Here is a 27,723-nt window from a genome sequence, read left to right as displayed (position 1 = left end):
CATGCAGACAGTGCCACGACAGCCGTGTTTATCCGGGCTCAATAACGCCCTGCATCGGCTCCCCCACTTTCCCTTCTGCACCAGCAATAGCCGGAGGAAAGAGCAAAGTCCTGTCGCTGCTCTCTGCCGCCAAACACGCGGGTGCAGCACTGATTTCCCCTCGCTCTGGGGCACAGATTTATCCCAAAATTTCTCCATGAGCCCTGCGAGGGTGCAGGGATGCTGGGATGGCCCCGGACAAGGATGGGCAGCCCGAGCCTGGGGGCTGCGAGCCTGCAGGTGCGCATGGGGCCGGGAAATGAGCAGGGTTAATGTGATACCGAAACCCTGCCCCTGCTCTTTCCTCACCCCCTTCTCGCTCCCCCATCCCTCTCCTCCTTTCCTTGCCCCAGACACAGAACCCTCTCCCCAGCTCCCATCCCCGTCACTCTCCCCGCATCCCTCCCGTCCCTCTCGCCATTGGCCCGGCGGGCGGCGGCAGTGCCGGCGATTGGAGCGGCTGTCTGTCAGTCTGTCAGGGCTCCGCCCGCCCCGGCCCGGCCCCGCGCTCAGTGCCGAGCGGAGGCGGCGAAGCGCGGGCAGCGGCGGCGGCAGCAGCAGGTACCGGGCACCGGGCACCGCACTGGGCATCGCAGCGGGCACTACAGCGGGCACGGGGTGCGGGGAGAGATGAGAGACCGGGGCATGGCCGGCAGAGCCTCCCCAGCCTGGGCAGGACCTGCCGGGCGGTGCCCACGCGGCTGCGGGGGAGCCCCGAGGGCGCGGGGATGGGGATGGGGATGCGGAGCTCACGGGGGGCTCAGCCCCGCTCTGGGAGCTTTTGGTGGCTGGGAACAGCCCGGTGGATATCACGAGGGGAGAGTGACCGAAATGGCCCCAAATCATTGAGGTTTTCCGCTTTGCGATGGTCTGAGAGGATGCTGCAAGGCTGCGTTGCTGCCTGGAGCAGTGCTCGGACTGAATCACTGCGGTTTGGGGTTTTCTTTGTAGCATGACCGTGTCTTGCTATAGAAAATTTAAAAGATGCTCATTTCCTTAAAAGTAGAGAAGAGGAAGGTAGTAAAGTGGCATGGCGGGATCCTTACTACAAGAAAAAAAATGTTACGTTAAGGATAAACTAATCAGTTTCACAGGCGCCGAACTGAAGTTAGTAGCGGGCAGGATGCTGGGTGGAATTAGAGCACTTTAGTTACTTGCCCTATATTACTTTTATAACCCATTTGTTCAGAATATACAAATCAAAAGCTGCTGTAATAAAACCATGTTTTTCAGCTCTGAGAGCCTAAAAAGCACAAGTGGACCTTAATCACATGAGTTTGTTGCATTAAGATTTTATTACCATTTTATAGTCTGTTTGATTTTACCAAGCAACACACTACAAACCTGAAGTTATCCCTGCCTGGCACCTCTTTTTATATATATATATTTCTGGGCTCCTGCTTTCTGTAGTGCCACTTGGTTGTAAAAACAGACACTAAAATAGCATTTGAGGCAGAAATAATCACAAAGGAGATCTTCAGAAAAGTGTGTCAGAGTTCTTGTAAACGTGAGAAAGGTTGAAGCTGGGGGTGGAACGAGTTACTCAAATAATGAAAAGGGAAAAAAAAATGTAGCTATTTATATGCAAAGACGTCTGGCTTGCAAACTGCCAAAAGTGTTCGGAAACAGAAGCAGCAGCTCTGTGCCCTGGGCGGGCTGGGGGGACAGATCAGAGCCACCTGCCCTGCCAGGGCTCCATCAGAGCCCTGCAGTGAGTGATGAGGGGCTCCGGTGTCACAGGAGCCACCTGGAGCCCTGGGAAGCGGCCACTCCTCTGACAGTCCCTTCAGTTCTCCTGCCCGTGGGGCAAACCGGCTCGGTGACAGTGGCAGGAGCACGAAGTGTGACCCTGGGATGAGAGATGAGCCTGGGAAGCAGCGATTCCTCCTTGGGTTGGACATTCTTGGCCAGCGACACCAGGAACTACCTGAGCAAGCACTCGCTGGAAGTCTTTACAGAGATTAGAGATTTGCAGGCACGGGGGAAGATGGGATCAGCCACTAACAAAAGAAATACCCACCGGCTTAGGGAGATCAGCATCCAGCTGCTCGGTGCCTCATGACTGCAAACTCCTCCAGGCAGTTTTAATCTTTTTGTGTGTGTGTGACTTTGCAGCACGGAACATGCTGGGGAGGATCCTGCCCTCACATTTTGGGCTTTACACCCTGTAGTAGCAGGGAATCATTGCTCTGTTTTATGCTGCTCATTTTGCTCAGTCCACCCCAAAAAGCATCGCTGAGGGCTTATTTTACCTTTCTTTATTTTAATTGGGTGTGCCAAGCCCGGAATCCTGACTTTGCACGCATGAAGGTGCTAATGTGGTCACCATACATTCTGCTTTACCATTTGGGTTTTTTGTCTTCCTCATGTGTTCCTTGAGGTATTGCCTGTAAGTTGATTATTCAGAGCCTGGGACATTTGTATCTTGCATAATCACAGTGAATGGTGGAAAAGTTTTGCAAGACTCTGCACCCACGGAACAGAGTTGGCAGCTTTTTCCTGGTGGGTTAGTGAGATGCTGGGTATGATTTCAGGGGAGAGATTCCCCCTTTGGATTTTGTGCTTAATGAATTGAAGTCACTGTGTTAATGCAACAGAGTTATCAACCATGCACAGGCTGTTATAGGGGTGAGCAGCCCTGAAATGCATTGGCCTGGGTTTCTCTGGCCACCTTGAAGGGTGCTGTGCTTCCCCAGCACAGTTAAAAAGTGCATTGTCTTGGTCTGGTGAGGGGCTTATCCTTGTGCAGAGGAGCAGAATTTGGGAGCTGGAGCAGCCCAGAGCAAGGCCCAGGCAGGATCAGGGGCTTTGTCCACAGTCAGTGGCAGCGTGGCTCTCCCTGCACCTGCGCCCAGCTATCCCAGCCCTGTGTGCCCGTGGGATTCCTCTCCTGCAGCCACTCTCCTTTCCCTTTTCAACCCTGATTTATTCCTAGAGCTCCCCACCACAGGATTAGTTTTGTTCCATCTTGGCCCTGAGTGACCCGGTGGCGTGCGAGCCGCTGGACGCGGGGCTGGAGAACAAAGAGTTCCTGCACGCATGGTCTGGGGAACACGCTCCCACAGAGCCACAGACTTATCTGCTCCGTGAATCCCACACAAAACCATCCGCCCCACTTCAGCAGATGGGATAAGTGGTTGTAGGCAAGTGCTCAGGGAGAGCCACTAACTTCAGTGGATTTTATGTCAGAGCTCTCTCGAGTGCAGAGGAGAGCGTGTGATGAGGCAGTGAAGTGTTTATTATTAGCAGAGCAGTGTTGTTCTAACCTTAAATCTCTCTTCAGGCAGAAGTACCCCTGAACCTGGGCTTCTGCAATGTTGCTGCTGCCAGAAATAGTGTCAATTCCACCTCTAGATTGTAAATGAGCTTGAGTGGTGGGCATATGTTAGCACTGGGAAATACTCTGTTTATCCTGAAAGTGCTGAGCAGCAGCTCTTGAAATTCCTGGAGCAGTGACGTCCCCTTTATTCACTTGTGCTACTTCACTGACATCTCTAGAGTTACAATAAAACTGAATTTAATTGCTATTGTTAATGGCATATTGCTGTATGGCATCTATAATCTTCAGTCACTGGAGCTCCCAGAGCTTGGCTTGGTTGCTTCAAAAAGAAAAATGAAATGCTAACAAGCTTTGTCTAACTGTGGCTGGTGGTTTGAAGGAGTTAGGGAGTCATTTCTATGTTGAGAAAGCAGGATCAAACACTTTTTCCCCTAAAAAATACTTTGATTTTGTAATATTCTGGCTGAACAAAAAATCCAAGAAAAAAATACTTTTATCACTTTTATAGCTTCATATTTGTCATTTCAAGTGCTTTAGATATCCTCTGTGATAGGAATTTATTTTTTGGGATGGGATTAAGAGAGGAAAAAAATAACATTTAGATTTTAGAGTTTTGATAAATGGTAGCAACCCATGACACAGAAATAAAAAGTCCCCAAAATATCTGAAGGCCTTGAGCTCTTTTAGACTTTTCTTGTCTCCTAGCCTCACCTTGAAAAACTGCATCAATCTTTTAGCTTGCCATATTCCAAATAAATCAGGTTTGAAATTATAATTCAATATTATTCTGCTTTAAAAGCCCAGTAGGAAACAGAATCTCAGCCAGTCAGATGAAGGATGTGGCAGCCTGCGGGGCCTGTGGTGCTTGCAGGGTGTGTGCACTCACCTCTGAACATCTCTATCTCTGTCCCTTGGTGTGGATGTTGATGTGTGTGTGTAGAATTGCTGTTTCATACTGAGCTGGGCCTCTCAATGCTGAAGGATATGGCTCAGCATTTTTCCACCTCTCAGAGGAGTTGGTGGACTCTCACCTCTTCTTATCAGAGGAGATTTTTATTTATTTATTTATTTAGAGGCATCCAGCCATGGGAGAAGCCAGCAGCCACGGACAGCACAGCCAGGATGCACCTGCCCTTTTACAACCCCTTATGCTTTGTGGGCATCATGCTTGAGATGTTCAGGCCTTTCTGCATGAGATGTTGCTGCACCCTCTGTTGGAACTTGCAGTACAAGGAGCTGCCTTTGGAAGGAATCTGAGGTTTCTAAGGGAGGGAGCATTCCAGGTTGGCTTCTTCCCACCCATCCTTGGTGGCAGTGGCCACTGTGCTGATCTTGTGCTCTGCCCCAGTTCTCCTTTGGTTTTAGTTCCTGCCCTTCATTTCATAGCTGCTCTGATTCTTGGTTGTGGGATTTTGAGTCAGAGAATGAAGATAAGTCATCCATTTGAAAGTATTCATCATTTCCTCTCAATGACACTAATAGGGATCTGCCCTCTTCAGAGAAATCCCCCAATGTACCACAGCCTGGCAAGATCTAGGGGATTGCATGAGCAAATGCAAATTATCTGCAAGATGACATTCTGTTTATCTAAAAGCATGAAATAAAATGAAGTGTGATGCCTGTTTAGGTCATTTTTAGGGGATGGGTGGGGAGTACTTGGTATCAGGAAACCTAGAGGCTGCAGATGCCATGTCAGAAGTCTTACAGCCATGGGAGCCTGTGCCAATGCTGGACCAAATTCCCTGTGCCACATCAGATTTGTGCTGAATGGGTTAATTTTGCACCATCTGGCTTTGTGCTAGATCAAATATTGTTTCTGTTGTGGTAGCCAACACGAGGCCAGGATAAGCTGGGAGTAATATCCTCAGCTAATCCAACAGAAATATGATTGTGTACCTGTTCCTTCTCCAGATCATATCTGCAATAATGGGTGATTTAGCAACGCAAAATAATCCTTGTGGAGACAGGGAGAAGACTGAGGGTGGAACACTTCTGCTGGGAATACAGGCTCTCACAGCTGGGGTTGTTCAGCCTGGAGAAGGTATGGCTCTGGGGAGACTTTAGAGCCCCTTCCAGTGCCTAAAGGAAGCTGGAGAAGGAATTTTTACTGGGGCACAGAGTGATAGACAAGTGGGGAGTAGCTTCAAACTGAAAGAAAGCAGTTTTGAAAGAAATTATTCCATGTGAGGGTGGTGAGGCCCTGGCGCAGGTTACCCAGGGAAGCTGAGGCTGCCCCTGCATCCCTGGAAGTGTCCCAATGCCAGGTTGGATGGGGCTTGGAGCAGCCTGGGATAGTGGAAGGTTTCCCTGCTCATGGACACAAACTGGATGGTCTCTGAACTCCCATCCAAGCCAAATCATTCTGCAGTTCTGAGATTTGAGGGCTGTGGGTAAGCTGAGTGTGATGATCTCCTTGCAGTTGGCAACAGAGACACAATAGGAATGTCTAACTCAGATTAGGTACTTAGCTTTAAACAACTCATTATGAGAGAAAAAATTGCAGTCCTAGAGCAGAATTGCTTCCTAGGGAGTCACCTGAGGCACAAGAAATGGAGGCACAGAAATGGAGGTGATTTAACTTTGCATTTTGCACGCCGCAGTGACCTCCAAGGTGCTAATCTGAGGTTAACCAAAGCAGAACAGCTGGAGTTCTGCTGCATTTCGAAGCATTGCACATTTCAAGCAGTGAGTTCATTTAAGTGCTGTCTGGGAGGCTCTGCTGCTCCCCTGCTTGGCAGGAATCTGAAGACTAATACCTAAGAGGATTAGGGAGCATCGCTGGATGTTAAACAAGATCCAGGCTAAGCGGTGTGCACCGGTGAGCTCGGGCTCCCAGGGCTGTTGGGGAAGCTGTAACTTGCTGATCTTTAAAAAACAGGAGGATTTGTGGGGAAATGCCCTTCCCTCAGCCGAATCCTTGGTGTGTGTCTCTCCTGCTCTCACCTGGCTCTGTGTTTCCACCTGCCCATCTCATGTTGTCCTGTGGTGAGTGTTGCAGGAGGTGCTGATGAGCAGCAAGTTTCTTTTTCTGTGATGATTTAAGCTCTCCTAATGTACTTCCCTGAGCCCTGTGTTGTTTGGTTGGACTTGAATGAGTGGGCATCCAGCCCACCAACACATGTCTGAGCTGGAGGACTTGTCATATAAATCTCAAACTCTGTCCTTGGCTGGTAGAGCAAAATGACCTTGTGGTACATTATTCCCCCAGAAAGTTCCTGTAGTGCAGAAAAGAGGGGCTGGAAGGCACTTGTGTCTCAGGAAAAAGTGTAGTTCTAGGTAGTTTCATGCTAATATTCCATCTGGTTTTCTTTTTTGTTTTTACCTTCATACTGATTAAATCATGAGTATAAAAAAGTGTAAGTGCCTGTAAACCATGGTAAATGTCAACATGAGATTATTGTATCTCAATAATATTGAAATACATCTATTATTTGAAATACATCTATTATTGAAACGCATCTATTCTGAAATACATCTATTCTCAACATCCTTGAGTTGTGTAACACAGGATGTTGCATTTTTTGCATTTTAGTGCTTCTATCTTTAGAAACACCAGAGAATCACGTGTTTCGTGTTCTTTATTTGGGTTTTGCTCATTTTGTTTAATTTCTTACATCATAAAGGATTTGCCTGAGTCTGCATCTTCTGCTTGGAAGCAGAGAAGGGACAGCTGTAGGAACTAACTGGTAATCCTTGGGAAGAGCTGACCAGCTGCCCATGCAGAAAGAGTGCTGAATATAGAATATTCTTTAATGGATTGTAAGAATCCAAATGATGGAAAATAACACCATGCAGGGCCAGGGGTTGGGAAAATGCTGGTGGTGTATCTGGAAACACCCAGCTCCATGGGCAGTGACAGTGATGGAAGGCACAGTGTTATGCCAGCATTGGCCAAATGTATGGGTAGCAAAAAGATATTAAAGCAAGAGTGACATTAGGGAGGGGGAAGTTAGGAATTATAGCATAAAAGACCCTTTTGTCTGGTTAATCTGTGCTATGGCAAAAAGCAATGTCCGGGTTAAATCTGCTCTGTACGTTGGCACTGCAAGTTTCTAAAGATGGTCTGAGGCAGCTGCAGCCAATTGTATTTGCACAGATAAGCTGGAACAAGTAAATAGACTCCAAAAATCTGGCTAGATGTATCTTCAAAGCATTTTCAAGCAGCTAATTGAAAATTATCCAAGCCACCTTCCTGATTCCTTGCGTATATTGCAATAATTTCCCAGTGAATGGAAAGGACTTGGAAAACACACAAAGGGTTTGTGAGTGCTAAGCTCTGCTATTTGGAATTTATGTAATTATAAATATGTCCTTGCTCATGTGGTAACTCGAAGCCAGTTTTTGCTGCTCTCTTCCATGTTTCAGACTCCAGTAGGTCTAATGATGTAAAAGCTGGTCTCTGACATGAGGGATGAGTCAGGATATTTCTATTGCCCTCCATTCCTAGGAAGTTCCTCCCTCATCCTCCCTCTGTGCATGCAGCACTGATGGTGAGCACAGCATTCAGCTCATGGTCAGCTGGCTGCTCTCTGGGTGTGTTCCTCATTCCTGAAACTTTTCCATGTGTGCAGGACCACGCTGTTCCCACAGGAATTGCTTATCAAACATTCCAGTCCAGTCCTTGTGCCAATCCCACAACAGCAGCATCCTCTGTATTGCTGATCCAAAGGGATGCTTTGAAAAACTGGGCTAAAAATGTGAGGTTTACACTTGGTGTGAGCTGGGTGAAGTTCCTCAGCTGCCAGGAAGCCAGCTCAGTGTTACTCAGAACAACTCACTCATCCCATTCTTGCTTTTATCTCCCTTGCACTGAGCCAGTGCCCTAAGGACAAGCCCTGTTCACGGGACTGGGACGTGGATTTATCTCACTTCTGGGAGGCTTCCCCACTCCTAAAGCAGCCAGTGGATTACACTTGATCCATATGGTGTTTATCAGCCATGACAGAAGGAGTGCTGCTAATCCTCTGAAGCCAAACTCTCCGAGGAAAATTCACTGTGTGTTACCAAGAGAAGTTAAATGGACAAACCCAGATTAATTTATCCTTTGCTGCACTAATATGAGCTTGGTACTTGGATATGGACCAGGTTCTAAGTGCTTGATCAGTAATTCCAGGCTTGCTCACACATTGAGGAAAATAAAAATAGAGGAGACCCATCACAGCCACCAAGCATTGCCTGGGGCTGCTCCTCTCCTGTTTGCAGTACACTTCCTGATCATTTTTAATCCCTTACCCCTGTTCATTAGGAAATATCTCCATATATGCAATAGAATTGAAAAAAAGGCTAAGTCTACTCATAAACTGTGCTCAGCTGCGGAGAGCAGAAGTTATGTATAGATGTTATTTGCCACAATAATACCATATAAAAGTCAAAAACCATAATGTGGAAGGGAAGATTAACTATTATTGGGCATGTTTCAGCAAATGGGATTATTTTGCATGTCAGTTATGAGTTAATTTGCAACATTAATCTCATCGCAGTCCTTGGCAGAAATACAAAATGTTTTTAATTGGTCCTGTGACTTTTTAAATGATCACCTGATGAAAAGCTTGTAAGTTTTACTATTGATTTAATGCTAAATATTATGGGGGGGGAAGTCTTTACAGATTTCATCAGGAAATACAAATCATATGCTTTCATTGCCTTGCTACTTCTGCTGTGTTGACTCGATAATGTTGGCACTCTGGAGCCAGCTGTACAGTGGAAAAAAAAGTAGAAATTTTGCAGCAAAATGAGGAAATCTATGGCAGAGAGATAATAGCATTGGGACTGATTCAGTGTAAGCAAGAAATCACCCGCTGAGTCATTAAAAACAGAGATGAATGGGAGGCAATAAATGGATGACTTGGAAGAATATGAATGATTAGGAAGTGCATGAAGTTGCTTGGATTTTTTCCCCTGAAGATTATATTTTGTCCTCTGAAGTGGCATATGGCTCCTGTGAAAGCTGATACCCACAGTGAAGGTGTCACAGCCAGTTTATAAATACTTCAAGAGGTGCCAAGCAGCTCTGGGGGCGGCACAGAGCGGGAGTGGGCTCCTTGCCCACGGCACCTGGGCACGAGTCATTAGCCCAGGTCCACTGGGATGGGTACAGGAGGGGCTGTTGGGGCTGAGAAAGCTTCTGGGTGGGGGGAAAACATCTGCTGCCTGGAGAAAAGGCTGGCTGCTTTCTTGGAAATGTTTCACCCTGTTGGCTGTTAACAGTGGCAAGAGTTGAAGAGGGATGATGTGGTCACCTGGGTCCGGTGGCCCAGACTGCTGCCACCAAGGAAATAAAACCTTTGATGAAGAGCTGTAATCTCTCTCCTGACTCATGAAATACCGAAATATCAATATAAATTCATGAGGTATCAAAGGAGAGATCCCAGTGTTTAAAGGAGTTTTTCCTCCAGGGTGAAGCTGGACCGGTTGGAGAGCTCACGGCTCCTGCTTGCATATCAAGTAATAACAGAGATGTGCTGCTTCTATCTGCTGAAATCAGTGAGAGCAAAATCAATCCCCAGCCAAGAAACCTTCTTTACAAGTGCAGTCAAGTGTAACATCAGACATGAGTCTGATACAAGTTTGATAGGAGGAGGGTGCAGCTGCAGCCCTGGCTGCTGTGCAAGGAGGCGTTTGATTTACATGAGTATGAACCATTCCGCCCCTTGAGCCTGATTCAGCACCTAATAATCACTCCTGACTTTAACAGAGTGCTAAAGCAGGCTTATTTATTGCTTCCAATATTGCATCCAAAGATGAGAAACAGATTTAGAGCTGTAAGAGTCATAAGAACACTGGAGAGGCAGAAAAAGTGGAAAAAATAGAGCCTTGCAGCAAGGCATCATTTTTTTGTGCCAGCACATTACAACAGTCTATCTCTGCAGCAAAATTTCCACCCCTGCAGTCAGTTTTTGCATTTACGCTTTACAGATCAAAGTTACTTGGTTGTACTCAGCCAACTAAGGTAGGAGTTACCTGGAGGAGTCCAGCATGGAGCTGCAAAGTGATGCCAGGCTCACCTGCCCTGCACTGTCATCAAATCTCTGCTGGAATCTGGAGCTTGAAATAGGAAATAGTCCATGAACACTGCTCCCCAGACAGGGTAATTGAGATAAAGTTATTTGCAAGTGAAAGTTCGACCTCATTTGTTTATGAGGCCCAATACTTGGACCAGACATGTTGTAAACACGTGTTGTAGCACTCCTAACATGAATGTTTAAGATTTGGTAACACGTGTAGTCTGTCCCTTGCCCTTCTGGGGTAGGAGCAGCACCTTGGTGGTGATCTGAGCATCACTTTCTGCCAAGTCCTCCTTCCCCAGGGCCTGCAAGACCAACTGGTGCAGAGAAACACATCTATTTAGCAAATGTCAATCATTTTTTTACAGCAACACACAGATAAGTATTAAAGTCTTCACCAAAGGCTGCTATATTCCCAGGTTACAGCCATCTGAACATAGTTCATTTTATCAGGGAAAAAAAAGCCCCTTTTTCCCACTTTCATGCTGATGAGGCTGTCATCTCAGGGGGAGCATTTTTATGGAAGCTCTCAAAGCAGATATTGGCAAAATTATTGAGAAATACAGGATGCTTTGAGGATGCTCTCTTATTAAACAGTTCTTGCTTAGCATTTGTTGCATATTTAAGACCAGTATTCAAGGGAGAACCTTATTATTTTCATCATTTATAGTTCAGCCAAGGCATTTAAGGAAAAATACTCTTGGTTGCTGGCAGGGTCAGGTGGTGCAATGCTCAGGAACAGGGTGAAAGAAGGCAGTCTGCATTGGTAATCAGGTTAGAGTCAGCTGCCTCTGCCCTCCAGCCTCCTCTGAAATGGCATGTAGTCTAATTAGTTATAGAAAGGATTTTACTGAATAGTTGTAAACAGATCTGAGGGCTTGGAATAAAATCAGTCTGACTGTGGAAACTTTTCAGGATAATTATAAACTGTTATTGGCAGAGTGTGAAAGAGAGACCAAAGGACTTCTAGCAGTGGGAAACTTGTAGCTGTGTGGGCTGTTCTCTGCAGGGGGAAGAAGGGGGATGCAGGTCTTTATCAGAGGAGAGATAAGGGGCTTCAGTCGGTGGGGACACTGCATTAGGGGTGCTTTTCTTTTAAGGCTCTTGAATGTTTTGTTCTCTTCTGTAATGTTAGTGATGCCCTGACACCTGAGGTACCAGCACATCCCATGGTGGAAGGCATGTGACCAGGTAAACTGCATAGTGAAATGCTTATACTTTTTAAAATTAGAAAAAAAAAAAAAAAAAGAAAAAAAGAAGAATATTTGAGGGGTTTGATCATGGTTTTGTATAAAGACATGTAAAAATTCTCTTTGCGCAGATCAGAATGGTCTTGGCTCAGTCTTTCACCGTCTCCCTACTGAAGTAAGTGCTCAAAATTGCATCTGCTGGACATTGCATCTCCTCACTGCCCCACAGAGCCAACCTGGCCACCAGCCCACCTCAGTGTGCCACCAGACTCTGCATTCCCGTTCATGGCAATGCCCCAGAACTCCACCAGAGAAAATGGCTTTTGTTTTGCTCAGCCCCTTGACTTCTCCCGTCCATCCCCTCATGGCGGCGGGGCTGGCCGGCCATTGGGCGCAGAGAGGGAGGACGATGGCTGCAGCACCCCGCTGAGCAATGGCGTGGGCTCCTCGGGGGCCCCCAGCCCCTCAGGGGCCCCCAGCCCCTCAGACTCCTCTGCTGAGCCCCTCTGCACACCCAGCCCGGCGCAGGACCCGACGCCGCTCGAGGAAGGGATCAAATACGTGTCTGCCCAAGGGGAGGAACTGGCCTGTGGCTGGGGGGCCTTCACCCCCGGCTGCCTGCAGCCCTGCAACACATCCAAAGGGGTCTTGTTCTTCCTCTGCGTGGCCTCCTTCCTGCAGGGCATGACCGTGAACGGCTTCATCAACACCGTCATCACCTCCATCGAGCGCCGCTTCGACCTGCGCAGCTACCAGAGCGGGCTGATCGCCAGCTCCTACGACATCGCGGCCTGCGTCTGCCTCACCTTCGTCAGCTACTTCGGGGGCAACGGCCACAAGCCCCGCTGGCTGGGCTGGGGCGTGCTGCTCATGGGGCTGGGCTCCCTGCTCTTCGCCCTGCCGCACTTCACCACGGGCCCCTACGAGGCGCGCTCGGCGGCCCATGTGGGCGTCTGCGGGGCGAACCAGAGCCTGCCCTGCTCCCAGGCCGCCTCCAGCCTCTCTGGCTACAGGTTTGTCTTCATGCTGGGGCAGTTCCTGCACGGCATGGGAGCCACGCCGCTCTACACGCTCGGCGTCACCTACTTGGATGAGAACGTCAAGACCAACTACTCCCCTGTGTACATTGGTGAGTGGGGCTGAGGGGTGTGACCGTGTTCACAGCGGGCTTAGGATGAGGGAAGAGATGAGGATCTGACTCCATGTTTCAGAAGGCTTGATTTATTATTTTGTCATGTATATTATATTAAAGCTATACTAAAAGAAGAGAAAAAAGGATTTCATCAGAAAGCTAGCCAAGAATAGAAAAAGAAAGAATGATAACAAAGGCAGCTGTCTCAGACTCTCTGTCCGAGCCAGCTGACTGTGATTGTCCATTAATTAGAAACAACAAACATGGGCCAATCACAGATGCACCTGTTGCATTCCACAGCAGCAGATAATCAGTGTTTACATTTTGTTCCTGAGGCCTCTCAGCTTCTCAGGAGGAAAAGCCCTAAGGAAAGGATTTTTCATAAAAGATGTCTGTGACAGAAGGGCAGCTCCAGCCTTTTAGCAGCAGGGTGGTGGGAGGGAGAGGCCATGGTCCTTCATCATTGTGGGAACCCAGGAAATTCCTCTGGCTGCCCTGGAGGGCTTGAGACCCTGGCAGGGGGCTCAGAGACCTTGGCACAGAGCCCAAGACCCCCGTGCCTTTGATTGAGCCCTTGGAAAAAACAATTGCCAAGCTCACTGTCTAACATAGGTGATAGGTATTGGAAAGTAATTGTAAATATTGTACACGTAGTTTTTAGTATAAAAAGATAACACCGCCCCGAGGGCAGGCAGAGTGCCTCTGACTGTCCTGCTGAGTGGACCTTGGCAGGTCAGGAGAAAGAATTTTATAGATAAGATACCATAAACAACCTTGAGACCCAGAAATTAAGAGTTCTGACTCCTTCTTTGACCGCCAGGCTGGGAAAAGAGACTTTCTAACTTATCTTGGTGTCACTCTGACCAGCTAGAGACCCCAACCCCACACTGTGAGCACCTCTCCTGACACTGCCCAGCCTTTTCTTCCAGTTGAGGGGCAAGGTGGAACTCCGAGGGATGTGGTGGCTGTTTTGATTATTTACCAGGAGGAAAACTGTGAGCTCAGTTGGGTATTTTTCCTCCCACAGCTTTTGCCCTGTAGGTGGGCAGTGCCTCCTGCTCCTGGCATGGGGCCAGCCCATATGGCATTAGCATCACTGGCAGACAGCCATGAGGCCATACCCCATATCTGTGCAAGGGGGCATAGAATCACAGCATGGTTTGGGCAAAAGGACCTTTGAAGGTCATCTAGTCCAATGAGAAGGGACACCAAGTCAGCTCAGACACACATCCAGTCTGACCTTGTCAAGGGATGGAATATCCACCACCTGTTTGGGCAGCCTATGCCAGTGTTTTATCACCATCATTTATATCTGATGTAAATCTTTAGATCATCATCCCTTCAGGCCTCAGCACAGCAGGGATGGTCACTGGGCTGCTCAGCTACTGCTGGAGCAAAGCACAGCCAGGAGAAGAGGCTCAGCTCACTCCTCTGCATCACTGGCCACTCAGCAGCTGCCAAACACTCACAGGCCTGTTGGTGAAAGTGCCAAAAGGGTGATCTTCTAGCAATTTCAAAACGTGTCAGTCTGCCCATGCAGTATCAGAAGGCTGTGTAGTGTGGGAAGGAGATCACAAGGAGATCATCAGCAAGTTGATCTTTCCATGTGTCATGGTTTAAACAGCAAACGGAAATAAGTGCCAGTGGTGCTGTGTTTAGTGTAGACATTTTGTGTTGTCAGTGGGGAGAGAATCCTGCTGCTCATTGCTGTGGCAGTCAGGATGTGGCAATGGAATCAGCAGCATCCCTGCTAAATATGGTTTAATTCTGAACCAGTTTTACCTGTCCCATACTATAAAACTTCGCAGGTTGGATGCAAAAGCTTTCCTGGAACAGAAGCATGACAGGAAAAGTTGTTGGAATGATCTGGGTTTGTGTCTTGGTGGTTTAGTGGGAAGGGTGTGAGGCAGCCAGAGGCTGAGCATCCTGTATCCAGGAGGGAATCACACTGGGGATCCCTGGCTGACGTTGTCTAACATGACTTGTTTTCCCTTTCAGCTGTTTTCTACACTGCTGCAATCCTTGGGCCTGCAGCGGGTTATCTGGTAGGAGGAATGTTTCTAAATATTTATACTGAAATTGGCAGAGAGTAAGTCGTTAAAAAAAAATCTTGTTCCTTTCCCTTTCTGCTCTGTGTTTCCTTTGGGGTAGAAAAAAAATAATACCAATGATCTGGAGCAGTGATCTGGTGGCTGGGTGGACGTGTGCCTGGGGTGTTGGGTGGTGTGTGTGCAGACAGGGAGGCTGGAAGGGTGGTTTGCATTAGTGCTGCTGCTGAGGGGAAATTGCTGACAAACCTGTCAGCTTAAATCCTTCCTCACGCTGCACTGCCTGTGCTAATGAGGCTGTGAGCAGCAGGTGGATTTTTTGAATGAGTTCCCTGATGAGGTGGTGCTCCCAGCAGTGCTGCTCGCCCTCCCAGCCATCCCACCAGGATGCTTAGTCCCTCCTTGCTTTGTAATATTTGTGATTTATTCTTCTTTCCTTCCAGGCTCTTTGGTAGATCACAGAATCACAGAATGCTTTGGGTTGGAAGGGGCCTTAATGATCATCTAGTTCCAACCCCTCTGCTTTAAGCAGGGACACCATTTACTAGACCAGATGAATGGATTAAAAAGGGGGAATGGGTTTCCTGGGGGAGAAATGAGTTATTTCCACCACTTTTCTTGCAAAGGGTGTTTTTGGGGTGGAGCAATGACCTTGAAAACCCTCAAAGCACAGCTGAAAAGCAGTGAGATGAATTATGAGAATGGTGTGATTTCCTGGGCTCGTGGTGTGCTGTGCTGAGGCAGGAGGGATGGAGGACATGGCATCCCCATCAGATCACTCAGTGTCCTTTGCTGTCACCCCCATGACCCTTTGGCCCCTGCCAGCCTCAGGGCAAGACCCATAGGGCTGCCCTGCTCCATCCCCAACCATCTCCTCTGTCCCTTTGTCCCTTTGCCTTCTCTTCCTGCAGGACAGACATGGCCCCTGAGAACACGCTGTGGGTGGGGGCCTGGTGGATTGGCTTCCTGGGGGCTGGAGCTGCCTCCCTCCTCATCTCCATCCCCATCCTGGGCTATCCCCAGCGCCTCCCAGGTACAGGGGATCCTCCTTGGCTTGGGATTTGGGGCTGGGACTGCACAGTGCTCCTTCCTGGGCTCAGGGTTTGGGACTGGCACTGCACAGTGCTCCTCTCGCCCTGGGGCTTCCATCCATCCTCCTGCGCGTGTCTAGAGAAGGGACATGGGAGCAAAGCTTCCTCTGTTTAAGTTGGAATTCCTAAATGGATTTCACCCCATCTGCCTGTTACTGCTTGTCCCTTGCAGCTGTTGGTGGAGGGAGGATGTCATGTTGTGTTTTCCCCCTGTAAATCCATGTTTTCAGTGGCATCCATACCCTGTGTCTGACACACTCCTCGTCCCTTTGCCTCTCATTTTTCATGTAGGGTCCCAGCGCTACATTGTCATGAGGGTGTCAGAGGCTCATCAGCTGAAGGATGGCAGCCACAAGAAAGCATTGGATCCAGACTTTGGGAAAACGGTGAAAGACCTGCCTCGGTGAGAAAAGCACCCCACAAAGAGCTTAGGGAGCCCTGCAAAGGGCAGAGAGAGTGATGAGCCCAAACTGAGCTTCCTCCAGCCCTGCCAGCTCCAAGGTGTTGCCCTTCCTCAGGCAATGACACTTTCTTGCAGAGGAGGTGTCAGAGTACCTGATCCTGTCAAGGTCTGGGAGCTCCTGGCAAAGAGGCTGAGCTAGAGCTGGTGCTGGGAGTCCCATGGGGGAGCAGGGGACAAGTGGCCTGTCCCATCTGGGTTTTCACAAGCTCGTGTCCACCTGCAGTGTGTGGCAGTGCTGTGCCACACACTGAGTTTCACTGAGAGTGGCTTGATGCCCAGCTTTAGGTGATGGGAGATGCCCAGGCATTGCCAGCCCCCTCCCTCTCCCCAGCAGCGTTATTTCTGCCTCACCTGGCCCAGTTGCGTGTTTCCAACAGCTCCTCCTCCCCAGCCCCTCGAGGCTTTATTCCTTTCCTCTATTTTTACTTGGGTTAGATCCCTGTTTTGTCATTTTTAATAAGAAACGAGATGAAACAGGCCCTGTGATTCTCACAGCTCCCTTCCAAAGCCAGGGAACAAAATATACCACACTGTAACTTTCAGTTCCTTTTCTCTTTTATTCTTGGTTTCCTTTTTTTTCTTTTGCCTTCACATCTTCCAGCCACCTTTTATATATTACTATTTCTTATCTCTCCAGCAAGGCAGTGACACAGCAACTTGCTTAATCTTGAGCTGCTGCTCAGCTCTGTGATGGGAACAAAGCAGGAGCCAAAATAAAATGTGATATTTTAACAACATATTTTTGTTATGGATTTTTGAAATATTTTATGATTTTTTTTTGTTGTGCTGAGTTGTATTGAAATGGAGGGCAGGGGGAGAGGTGCTGCTTTGTTTATTGCAGGGGGTTAGCTGTTATGGAGACTCTGGGTGGTGCAGAGATACCTGAATATTGATTCCTTTTGGAGTTTGCAGTCAATAAGGGGGATCTGTCACCATTGAGATCTTCCTTTTTTTTTTTTTTTCATTATTTCTCCCAGGACCGTTTTTAGGGAGGAGATTTTATCCATGTGTGATGGCTGCTCCCTGCAAAGATGTTGCTAAACCCCAGGCTGCTGCCAACAATCACTTCTGAGCATTAGCTGTGCTCTTTGTTGTGCTGGCAGCAGAGGATGGAGGCAGAACAGGTGCTCAGAACAGGAATATTCTGCACCAGTCGAGCTGTGTTGTGTCAACACAACGACTCACACCCATCTGAACTGCTTGGAGACTTTGTAGGAAGTTTACCAGGGGTTAAGGCAGTTGTATGAAGAATATTACACTGAACAGACTTCAGTGCTGTTATTAAATGGCATTCTTGACTGGGTGCCATTTTCCGAGGTCACGGCTTGTTCTCCTCACGGAAATTGAATTCAAAACCTGCATTTAAATAACGATAAGTCTGTGACTAAAACCAACACAAACAGGGCAGCAGAGAAGAATGATATTCAGTGCTTGATGCTTTTCTTGCTTGTCTGGAGCAAAGCTCCCACTGTTTCTGCTGGTTGACAGCAGGAACAGAGACAATCCTCCTCCAGAAGCATCTTTCTCTCCTTGTTTCTGAATAATAAATCCCCAAAGGTGGGAATTTGTATCAATCAATTCAGACCAGTCCAGACCTCAGTGTGCTTTCAAAGCAGGAACCCAACAGACTTTTGTGGTCCCTGGTTTTGATTAATGAAAGGGAAGTGCCTTCAAGGCTTTCTGCCCTGGAAACTTGCATTAAGGAGGAGATCCCATCTGTGCAGGCAGCTCCTGGGGACACGTGGACCAGGCTGGAGGGTGAGGCCAAAGAACACTCCCTGTTCCTTTTGTCTTGGTCAGGGACTGTGTGCCACACATTTTCTCACAGTACAGGCAGTAACAGTCTCACAAAGATAAGCAGAAATACTGATTAAATGAAATATTGTTCCATGCCATCAGGTCCTTTCTAAGTGAGGTTCATGCATTGCTGCATTCACAGTGCTGCCTGAGCGCTTACAGGAATGGAGCCCATACAGCCTAATCCTCTGCCCTGGAGACACTTCTGTATTAACTCTTGGGTTGAAAAGGCCTGATAAAACAGCATTTTCCTTTCTCTGCTTCCATATGATTGCTGTCATGGAGTAACCCCTCCTGTCAGAGCAGAGGGGCTCAAAGGGAGGGCATGCAGAGCTGTACCAAGAGGAGGTTTTGTCCCTGCAAGCTGCAGGGTGGAGTTTGTGAGGATCACTGCCTGGCCTGGCAAGCCCTGATCTTCAGCACAAGGAGCTGTGGTCAATATTTCACTGATCACTCCTGGATTAGGTGCAGGATGGGACTTAGAAAAGCCATGAAATGGAATAAAGAGAGGTTGGTTCGTGTTCCTGTGGAGTGCATGTGGTGCCCTCTGTTCCCTTGGTGCTGGTGACAGTGGGTGTCACTTTTTGCTGGAAAAGCCCCCATTCAGATGCTGTAAAATTGGATAATATCCATTTATCTGGGGTTCTGAGCATACCATTCTCAGAGGAGCAGGCTCTGATCATGCAGGTGGTGCCAACCTGCTCAGGGAACCATTATGTGAGAAAGAGTTCCTGTGTGTGCCCATATCAGTAAAGCCTTGGAGGCTCAGCTTTTTTGGTGGTGGGATTCTTTTCTGCAGTGCTGGGCCTCCTGAAATCCCTTTGGCTGCAAAAGCTGAGCACTGCCAAGGCTATTCAAGAATTAGGTGATTCCTGGGTGTGTTGAAAGTCCTGCTGATGTAATAAAAAAGTTTGTGCTGTCTTTGGTAAGGTTTTATGTGCCATAGCTCCTCACAACTACATCTTCTGTCTTCAGACAGATTAAATTGAGTAGATCCTATTCTTAGTGCTGAAAGGAGTTCCTTTGCATTTTCCTACTTGCAAGTCCAGCCTGTAACTTTTGGGCAGTGGGCAGAAAGTCACACTAGTGCAGGGAGCAACTCTTCTCTGTAAAAAGGTGAAAGCACTGTCTGTTTTCTGCCTCAGCCACAAGATCTACACGGATTTTCTCACTAAAATATTAAAATTTATGCTTCTAAATAAAGCACAGTCAAAAAAATCTGGAAAATAAAATAGTACATTAAACTAATCCCAAGAGCTAGGCAGTGTAAAGCCCCCTGTAATCAAAGTGTAGGAATGTGTGGCATTTCTGTCTTTCAGCTTCTTTGTTCTTTTGATTTAACGAAATTCTCCATGTGAGTGAAGTTGCATAAATCTGACTCTGAGCCTCAGCACGTCTCTCCCTTGCTCGTACCAAGGCAGGTTTTCTCTGATCTCACATTTCCACCAGAGCAGGAGGTGGTGACTGTGCCTTTCTGCTCTGTGAGCATCCCATGGCATGGCTCTTGCAGGATTTGTGCCCATCCCAGAAATGGGATAACCCATGGCACTGGCCTGGGCTTGGCTACGAGGAAGTCATGGGACAGAATTTGAAACTGGTTACAAAACATCCCCTGAGAATCAATGTCAGTCCTCTTAGTCCAATATCCGAGATAGTGAGAGATAATTGAGACCATTCCCTGTGCCTGAGGGCCTTTCTGCTGGATCTGCATATAAATGACACATGGCAATTTCTCAGGCATATCTGTGGCTCTCTCCTAAATCCCAGTGGGTCAAAGTAAAATTGAGTTACTCAATTTACAGTTAAGCTTCGAGTAAAACTGGGTTTAGATTGTGGCAGAAGGATTGCTTTCTGTTTTTCAGGTGTCTTGGAGGTGTTTCCTCCCTATAGAAAGGCTTGCTTGGTATTTCCCCTGAGTTACAAAACATCTCTGGTTATCAGAGGTTGTTATTTTTCTGAGAGTGTGGGTGAACAAGTAACGTGTGTATGTGAGGATGTAGCACAAATTTGCTCTTGGTTGAGTCAGGAGTCCCAAGATATCTGCCAACAGGCCCTAATAAAGCCTTGAAATGATGGAGATTTGGTGAGGAGTAATGTCCTCTCAGTATTGCCCCATTGAAACAGACAAAGTACTCAGCCTGACCCCAAATGTTGGAAAATTCCTGCTGAAATCATTCATCCATGTAGAAGTTGTGGGTGCCCTTAGTGTGAGCTACACACATGTACTCTGTGTCCCTGACTGGAAAAGCTCCTTCAGGCCTCAATTATCTTGCTTTTGGTGTTTTTCCTTTCAAAGAGTTGCAGGATGATGGGATGCTGTGTGTGATCCTTCTGACTTGGAAGACCTGAAATCAAAATGTGCCTGAAATCAGTGATTCAATTCCAATATATTTGTCCTTCTCAGGTCAGTGCTGCTACTTCTGAAGAACTCCACCTTCATCTTCCTTTGCTTAGCAGGAGCAACTGAAGCAACCCTGATTGCTGGGATGTCCACCTTTGGACCCAAATTCCTGGAGTCTCAGTTCAGTTTAAGTGCCTCTGAAGCTGCCACCTTTTTTGGTAAGGAAAACATGTTTTTGCTGTGTTTTCCCATTTTGCCAACAAATAGAAGAGCACTTTTAGAATGGAGACAGATGCTTTGCAGTTTAATTATGGACTGGTTATCCCCTTCAGCTGTTGGATGGGATCATTTCCTATCAGCACACCTACACCCAGTGCATTTCCAGAGCTGCATCTACTGACATCAGGAGGAAATGTGTCACTTCTGTAGCCATCTGTTACCCTCTAGAGGAAGGCAAAATAATTGTAATTCCTCCTAGTGCATCACCAGGAAACATTGGCTAAACATTTCCTCTGAGGAGAGATGTCAGAGCTGGGGGGGATAGCATCCAAAAACTGGGAGATCCTCACCTAAGTGCTGTAACATAGACCCAGGAATGGTGTCCAACAAGCATCAGCACTCCTCAAAGAGCCAGTTTTAAGATCTCTGGGTAGGAAAAGCTGCCTTAACAGGTTCTTGCCAAATTACCTGAGCTGTTACACAGGACCACCCACTACAGCAACATCCACTGAACTCCCACCAAGAAGCCACACAGAAAGCAAGGAGTCATTTATATGCAAAATACACTGCAATTAATGTATTCAAACCTGAAAACTCCTTGCTGACATTTCCAAACTCACTTGTGCGGTTTTTTTCCTCTTCCTTTTCAGGTTATCTGGTGGTGCCAGCCGGAGGGGGAGGCACATTCCTGGGAGGATTCCTCGTGAATAAACTCAAACTGCGCTGTTCAGGAATCATCAAGCTGTGTTTGCTTTGCACAGTGTCAAGTCTGCTGGCCATCTTCATTTTTTTTATCCACTGCCCTAACATGCCCATGGCAGGAGTAACCCAGATGTACGATGGAAGGTAACAACAACCACCCTGTCTGTCTGTCTGTGTGTCTGTCCTGAGGGGATCTGATCAGAACAGGGTAATTCAAACACACAGTGCTGGTGGCAGTTATGTGTGGGTGTGTTGGGGGTGAATTTTGGTGTCTCACACCAGAGTGTGAGACACAGAAAATAGATGTTCCGAGTTTTGCAGTGAGATGGAGTTTATGGAAGAGGCTCCCTAGTTAGTAAGGGAGGGAAGATCAGCAGCACCAAAATGGGGGATACTCCACCCTTCAGCTGCCTTTGCAGCAGCCCCCATTTCTCTCCAGTGGGATAAACTGGACCAAAAGTGGGAATCCTCTCTGAATGGAAGTGTGACCCTAAGAGCTGGTCACTTAAACTCCCTTGGTGACTGTGGAAGAGACAGTTCCAGGGCGTGGTTAAAATTTAGTGGGATGAAAGCCTTTCCAAACCTGGGGATCCATCACAACTCCCACTGTCCCTTCCTCTCTGCATTTCCTCCTGTAAAGAGCTGCTCACTGACTGCTCCTGTGTTTCCCTCAGTGCTTTGCCAGGTGGGCACCTCAACCTGACAGCAGCCTGCAATGCCCAGTGTGGCTGCCTTCAGGGCACCTACAGCCCTGTCTGCGGCACTGATGGCATCATGTACTACTCCCCCTGCCACGCTGGCTGCAAAAGCGTGTCTGTAAACCTCAGGAATGGCAAGAAGGTAGGTCTGGAAGCACTGTGCATGAACAGGGTGGTGGCACATCTCTGAGTGATTTCGCTGGCTCATATGGGTTTGAGATCTGCTGCAAATCAGTGCAAAATCAGGCAGGGCAGGGTGGATGCTCTCAGGTACCACGTGAGATGAAGGCAGGAGGTACTCTGAGGTCACCCTGCTTTGCTTCTCTCATTGTGTCCAATCATCTTTGCCTCATTCTGGGTCAAACTCTGCTGAAATCCGTGGAAAATCACCCAGGCAGGCAGGGAGCTTGGTAAGCCCCTGATTTCTGTCCTAGTGCTCCTTTAGGGTCTTGAATGAACATGATGCAGGTCCTCATCCTTCCAGCATGTTGCTCATGGAGTCAGGCAAAGGCTTAGGGAGGGTAGAGGTGATACTCAGCTGCCTGGCAGAGTTAATTTCCCTTGCTTGATTTTCCTGTTTGGAAACAGAGGTGTGTCAAAAATGCAGCTTGATTTCCACTTCATTCTGGGAGTCTAACCAGCTGCTTTCTGCCCTCCCTGAATTTCTTATTTTTAAAGCTTTGACTGTCACCCTGCTCTCCTCAGCAGAGCCCCCACCAGCCTTTCTTTCCCAGGTCTACCAAGAGTGCAGCTGTGTTGACAAAGCCCTCCTGCCTGGCTCTGGCAAAGCAGAGGCAGGGAAATGCACCTCCTCCTGTGCCAAAAAGCCCTTGCTCCTGTGCTTCATATTTGTGGTCATCCTCTTCACCTTCCTGAGCAGCATTCCTGCCCTGACTGCCACTCTGAGGTAAGCAGGGATGGCCTTGTCCTCTGCCAGCACTGCAGGAAGCCTCAATATCCTCCTCTCTGCTTTTTCCTGCTGGATCAAGCATGGGAAAGGTGTGATGGGAACCACTGAGTTGGCAGCCTGGAGACATCAGGACTAATTACTGTCCCAGTCTAGCTAGGAAAGGAAATTTCAGCATTGGGAGCTTTGTCCTCTGACATGGGATACACACACTGACAGCAGGGGTGGAGGGACACTGCACTGGGGTGACCCTAAATCTCCAGAGGGATGGAGGTCCCAGGTGTGCTGGAGGTCCCAGGTGTGCTGGACTCAAGGACCTGGAGTTGTGAAGCAGGGAGGTGATGCAGCCTGGCAGCATTTTTAAACAAACCCCTTTTTCTCCCCAGGTGTGTCTCTGACAGACAAAGGTCCTTTGCACTTGGGATCCAGTGGATTGTGGTACGAACCTTAGGTATGGAGCAGAGGGAATTTGAACACCAAAAAGGCCTGGTGGTTCTGTCACCCAGGAATAAAACACACTGGGTTGGAAAAGAAGGGAGTAGGACACACGCTGCTGAAATGGAGGATGCTTTCTTCCTTTTGCTCTCATCCAGGACAACCTAAATCCCTTTGCATGTGATTTGCAAACTGATTGGAGGGTTCCATAACAGGTCACAGGTGACAAAGGTTCAATATTCTGCCAATGTGCTCTAATTTTAAGGAGAAGGAGCAGAGGTGTTGAAGCTCCTGTGAGTGTCTTTTGGCTCTTGTGCAGTTTGTAGGTCAGGACAGCCAAAAGACCTGCTGGACTCTCAGATCTTGAAATCCATCATATTTTTGATGCTGCAGGATGAGTTCTCTTAATCATGGTATCATCAGAGCTTGGTGCTTTTCTACAAAGTGCTGCCCAAACTGAAGGTGCCCTCTCTCTCTGCCCACAGGAGGCATCCCTGGCCCCATTGCCTTTGGCTCCATGATTGATAAATCCTGCCTGCTGTGGCAGGACCAGTGTGGGGAGCAGGGCTCCTGCTACATTTACCAGAACTCAGCCATGAGCCGCTACACCCTCATCGCTGGACTGGTCTACAAGGTGATGCTGCTGCTTATCTCCACTCCCTGGTGAAGCAGACAGGTTTTTAGGACATAATTTTTTGCTCTAGGAAAGAATTGTACAAAATTGGGTTGCCCTGATCTGGCCCACTCCCAGACAAAATTAAATTTTCACACAAGAAATTTCTCAGGGAAGGCAAAAGCCCTGGTAGCTTCTCATCAGGTAATGGTGCTCCAGACACCATCATTCTGTTAAATTCCCATTATTTTCTAGGATTACAGCTTCTATTGCACCATATGAAATACCTCCTTCCAACAGCAAACAAAGTGATTTTTGCTAGAAATGGAGTAAAATATCCAAGTGCAGTGTATTAGTGAGAGTGAGGGATGGCATTGTGGGCAGGCTGTAAATAACCATTCCCCAGTCACTGCTAGAAAATAAGAGAGCTTAGAGCTGTGGGCTTTATTTATTAGCAGAAAACCATCATTTTAACTGCTCCCAAACAAGCACTTGCCCTAGATAGTAGTGTTTAGCAGCTGCTGTGATAAAGGGGTTTTCAAAAGCCTTCCAGCAAAAGGCTGAGGCAGCGTTGGCTCATGCAGCACTGTGCTCCAGGTGTCTGTGTGGGGCTGAACTTTTCCAAATTCCCATTCTATGGGGCTGGCTAAGTTCAGATTTTTACCCCTCTGGCTCTGAGTGCTGCTCTGCTTGCCAAGCTGGCCAACATCATCTACCCAAAGCTTGGTCAGCAAAGCTCATTGCAGATGTGGGGTGGTTTTGGGGGAGAGCAGAGAGTAATGAGGTGTCTCCATGGCTGCAGGTGCTCGGGACAACCTTCTTTATAGTGGCCTGTTTACTCTACAAACCCCCACCTTCAGAGTCACCTCCAGGCAGCTTGGATGCATCTGAACGTGGCAGCAGAGACCTCCAGGAGCACAAGCCTTCACTGCCACCTGCAGAGGATATATAGTGCTGTCCACATGCAAGAGACTTTTTCAAACTGAGAAATACCACGAGAAGACATTATGCAGTTTCCCAAGGGGTTTTTAAATCAACAGTAATATTTTAAATTTTTATTCTTTTTTTAGTTGAAGATAAATAATTTAAGTGACCACTGGTGTGCTTTGCTATTTTCTTAACAGCAGAAGCACATTTAAAGTTGTGCGCTGGTGCCACGTGCAGTTATTTAATTTTATTTAAAGAAAGGGCTACTGTAGCTTTATTCTGTGTCTGTGACAAGCCAGGACCACGTTCTCCACTTGTGGAAGTAATCACTGGTAACTCCAATGGAGCATGTGGGGTTTAAATCACCAGAGGATCTGGGCCAACTGTATTGAATATCTCAATTGTAAAGCCAACTGTAGCAAAACAACTGTTGGGACTTCCAAGCTGGGGAGGAGCACTGCTGTTCTGCAGTCTGCACTGCAAAGGGGTCACTGGCCCTTGAACTGTTGCATGCAAAGCAGACAGCCCTGGCAGTGTCCTCCTCCTTCCCACGGCACACAGAATCACTCTGTTCAGGAGCAGCTCCTCTCATTATGCAAGTTCCTATTACTGGGAGAGGAGATTTGATTAGCAAATCCATCAGTACACTACAGGCAGCCATTCCCAGAGCTGCCAAGCACTGTACACTCACTGCCTCACTCATGGCAGGGTTTACACCGTGGTGACACTTCAGTTTTTTTATTTGTGTTGTTTAAAAGTGATGCCTTTTGTAATGTACTGTGCAAAACTTGAACTTCTTGCTGTTTGCTGGGCGTGGGAAGGCGTGAGATACAGATCTATGCAATGTTTATCTTGGGTTGTTCTGTAAAGACAGTGGGTTTGGGTAAACAGGAAGGTTGGAGTGAATTTAGTTTGTCTCTAGACCAGTAGCCTGAGGGGTGGGTCTGCCTTGTGGAAGGGGGGATGCTGGTCTGTAACTCTTGCAGGGAGAGAGGGCAGCGTTCCCAAAACGACCTTTGAATGTGCTCTTGCAATATGGATCAGGACCTTTCTGAGGGGCAGAACTGGGGCACATGTGAGTCTGGCTGCCCTCTGAGTGGAGATCAGGCCAGGCTGGTGCTTGGTGTGCAGTGTCTGCACAGCCACAGGGTTTGGTGCTTGGTGTGCAGTGTTTGCACAGCCACAGGGTGCAGGTGCATGCCCAGGGGGGCACAGGGAGCCCCTGGAATCCTGCCTGGTGTCACCGTGGTCACAGGACAGCACCTGCAGCCCTGAGCTGCACAACTGCACTTCCTTCCTGCCAGCTCCCACTCAGAATTGCTCTGTAGATGTTTTTGTATATTCTGTGTATTTATGCTTCCACAGAGGGACACAGGATGGGCATTTGCTTCCTTCATTAGCAGAGGACTGACTCTCAGAGTGTTCCTGTTGCAGGCAGGGATGGTGCTGCTGGGAGTGGAGTTGATATTCAGGTCAGTGGAGGAGAGCAGCTTCTTCCATTCACAGATCCCCTTCCAGCAAAGCCACAGGGTGAGCTCTCTGCTTCCAAGCCCTTGTTTCCCAGCCCCTGAGGAGTGCTGGGGCACACTGTGCACCCCCTGCCCCATCCCTGGAATTGCTCAGTGCCAGCTTGGCTGGGGTTTTGAGCAAAACTTCACCATCAAGCTGAAGATGCCTCTGCCCACAGCAGGGAATTGAAACAAAATGATCTTTAACTCAAACCATTCAATGATTCTGTTTTTATCTCTAGTAGCTGCTGGAAAAACTAAAAGTGATAAGGGCAAGATGGATGGTGGCTTTTGGTGCTTGTGGAAGGGCAGCTGGTGCAGCTTTGATGGGGCATGCAGGAGAGCCCTGTTTTTCTAGGGAGGCAGGATTAGACCCACTGATGCAGGATTTAACCCCAGCCCTGCCCCAACACCTTCACCTGGGTTTGGAGCCACCTGCAAGCACGAGCCTGTCTCCAGGCCTTGCCCTTCCCAGCTTAGACACCTTGGGTACAAGCAGGGATCGTAGATGGGCAAATGCATGAATGTATTTTGGGAGCTGATTTTATGTATGATGTATTTATGAAAGTTAGAAGTTTTTTCTTCATATATATATATATATGTATGGGTGTATATACATATACATATATATATATACATATACATGGATATTGCAATGCAATTTTAGTGTTTATAAAATGAGCTTTATCTGAGTGTGTTGTTTTCAGAGCTAAACAAAAGCTCCTGGGATTATGGGCATTTATTAAGTTGTTGTGGGACTGGCAATTCAAGGATTTTAGTAAGCAGCAACATGGCATTCCTGTTCCATAACCAGGCTGTTTAGGTGTACAGGTAATTTAAAATATTTGGAAGTATGTTTTCCAATCTGATATGAAGTATTATATTGCTATAAAAGCATAGAAATATAATCACTCTTTCACAAGTACTTGTGTGTGTGTTTTTCATCTCTTGTCACCCTTTCCCAGCTGCAGTTCTTGGCAGGGGTGTATCCATGGTGCCATTTGCTGCAAGGCCATCGTGGCATCTCAGAGGAGGAAGGTTGGAACTCAGGTTTGTGTTTCATTTGTAGCATTAATAAAGCCCCTCATGGCTACAGGAGCTTCAGGCACCAGGAATTCACAGGGAACCCCTGATCAGGGGAGAGAGAATGATGCATCTGACTCCATCTTACCAGAAGGCTGATTAATTACCTTATTATACTATATTCTTCTATACTATATTACATTACATCTAAACTGAATCTGCCAAGCACTCAACTCTGCACACATTGCGCAGAATCTCATGACTGTCCCCCAACAGTCCCAACACACACACACCTGATAGGCCAAG

The 27,723-nt window shown here is 47.7% G+C and overlaps 1 protein-coding gene across 2 annotated transcripts; it reads left to right on the top strand.

Annotated features, from left to right (window-relative positions):
* The first annotated feature begins 512 nt into the window (after positions 1–512).
* Positions 513–27,516, top strand: SLCO4A1 (solute carrier organic anion transporter family member 4A1). Of its 2 annotated transcripts, XM_014268502.3 has the most exons (13): positions 520–600; positions 11,459–11,514; positions 11,645–12,642; positions 14,644–14,734; positions 15,605–15,726; positions 16,076–16,187; positions 20,449–20,603; positions 21,255–21,450; positions 21,981–22,146; positions 22,739–22,911; positions 23,298–23,362; positions 23,832–23,980; positions 24,762–27,516. In XM_014268502.3, exons 3-13 carry the CDS (start codon positions 11,799–11,801, stop codon positions 24,909–24,911), a joined length of 2,223 nt encoding a protein of 740 aa, XP_014123977.2. In that variant the 5' UTR covers positions 520–600; positions 11,459–11,514; positions 11,645–11,798; the 3' UTR covers positions 24,912–27,516. The 2 variants fall into 2 exon arrangements, with proteins under 2 accessions (XP_074409651.1, XP_014123977.2); XM_074553550.1 differs by lacking the exon at positions 11,459–11,514 and having other exon boundaries at positions 513–600.
* Positions 27,517–27,723: the final 207 nt, after the last annotated feature.

Source organism: Zonotrichia albicollis, chromosome 17, assembly GCF_047830755.1.
Source record: "Zonotrichia albicollis isolate bZonAlb1 chromosome 17, bZonAlb1.hap1, whole genome shotgun sequence".
NCBI classification, from domain to species: Eukaryota; Metazoa; Chordata; class Aves; order Passeriformes; family Passerellidae; genus Zonotrichia; species Zonotrichia albicollis.
Note: the sequence above shows the minus strand (reverse complement) of the source record. Positions and strands in the feature narration are given on the sequence as shown.

Coding starts and splice junctions, on each gene's coding strand:
- SLCO4A1 (XM_074553550.1), top strand. CDS start 11,799: ATGGCAATGCCCCAGAACTCCACCAGAGAAAATGGCTTTTGTTTTGCT. Junction 14,735..15,604: donor TATACTGAAATTGGCAGAGA/GTAAGTCGTTAA, acceptor CTCTTCCTGCAG/GACAGACATGGCCCCTGAGA. Junction 22,147..22,738: donor ACCTCAGGAATGGCAAGAAG/GTAGGTCTGGAA, acceptor TTTCTTTCCCAG/GTCTACCAAGAGTGCAGCTG.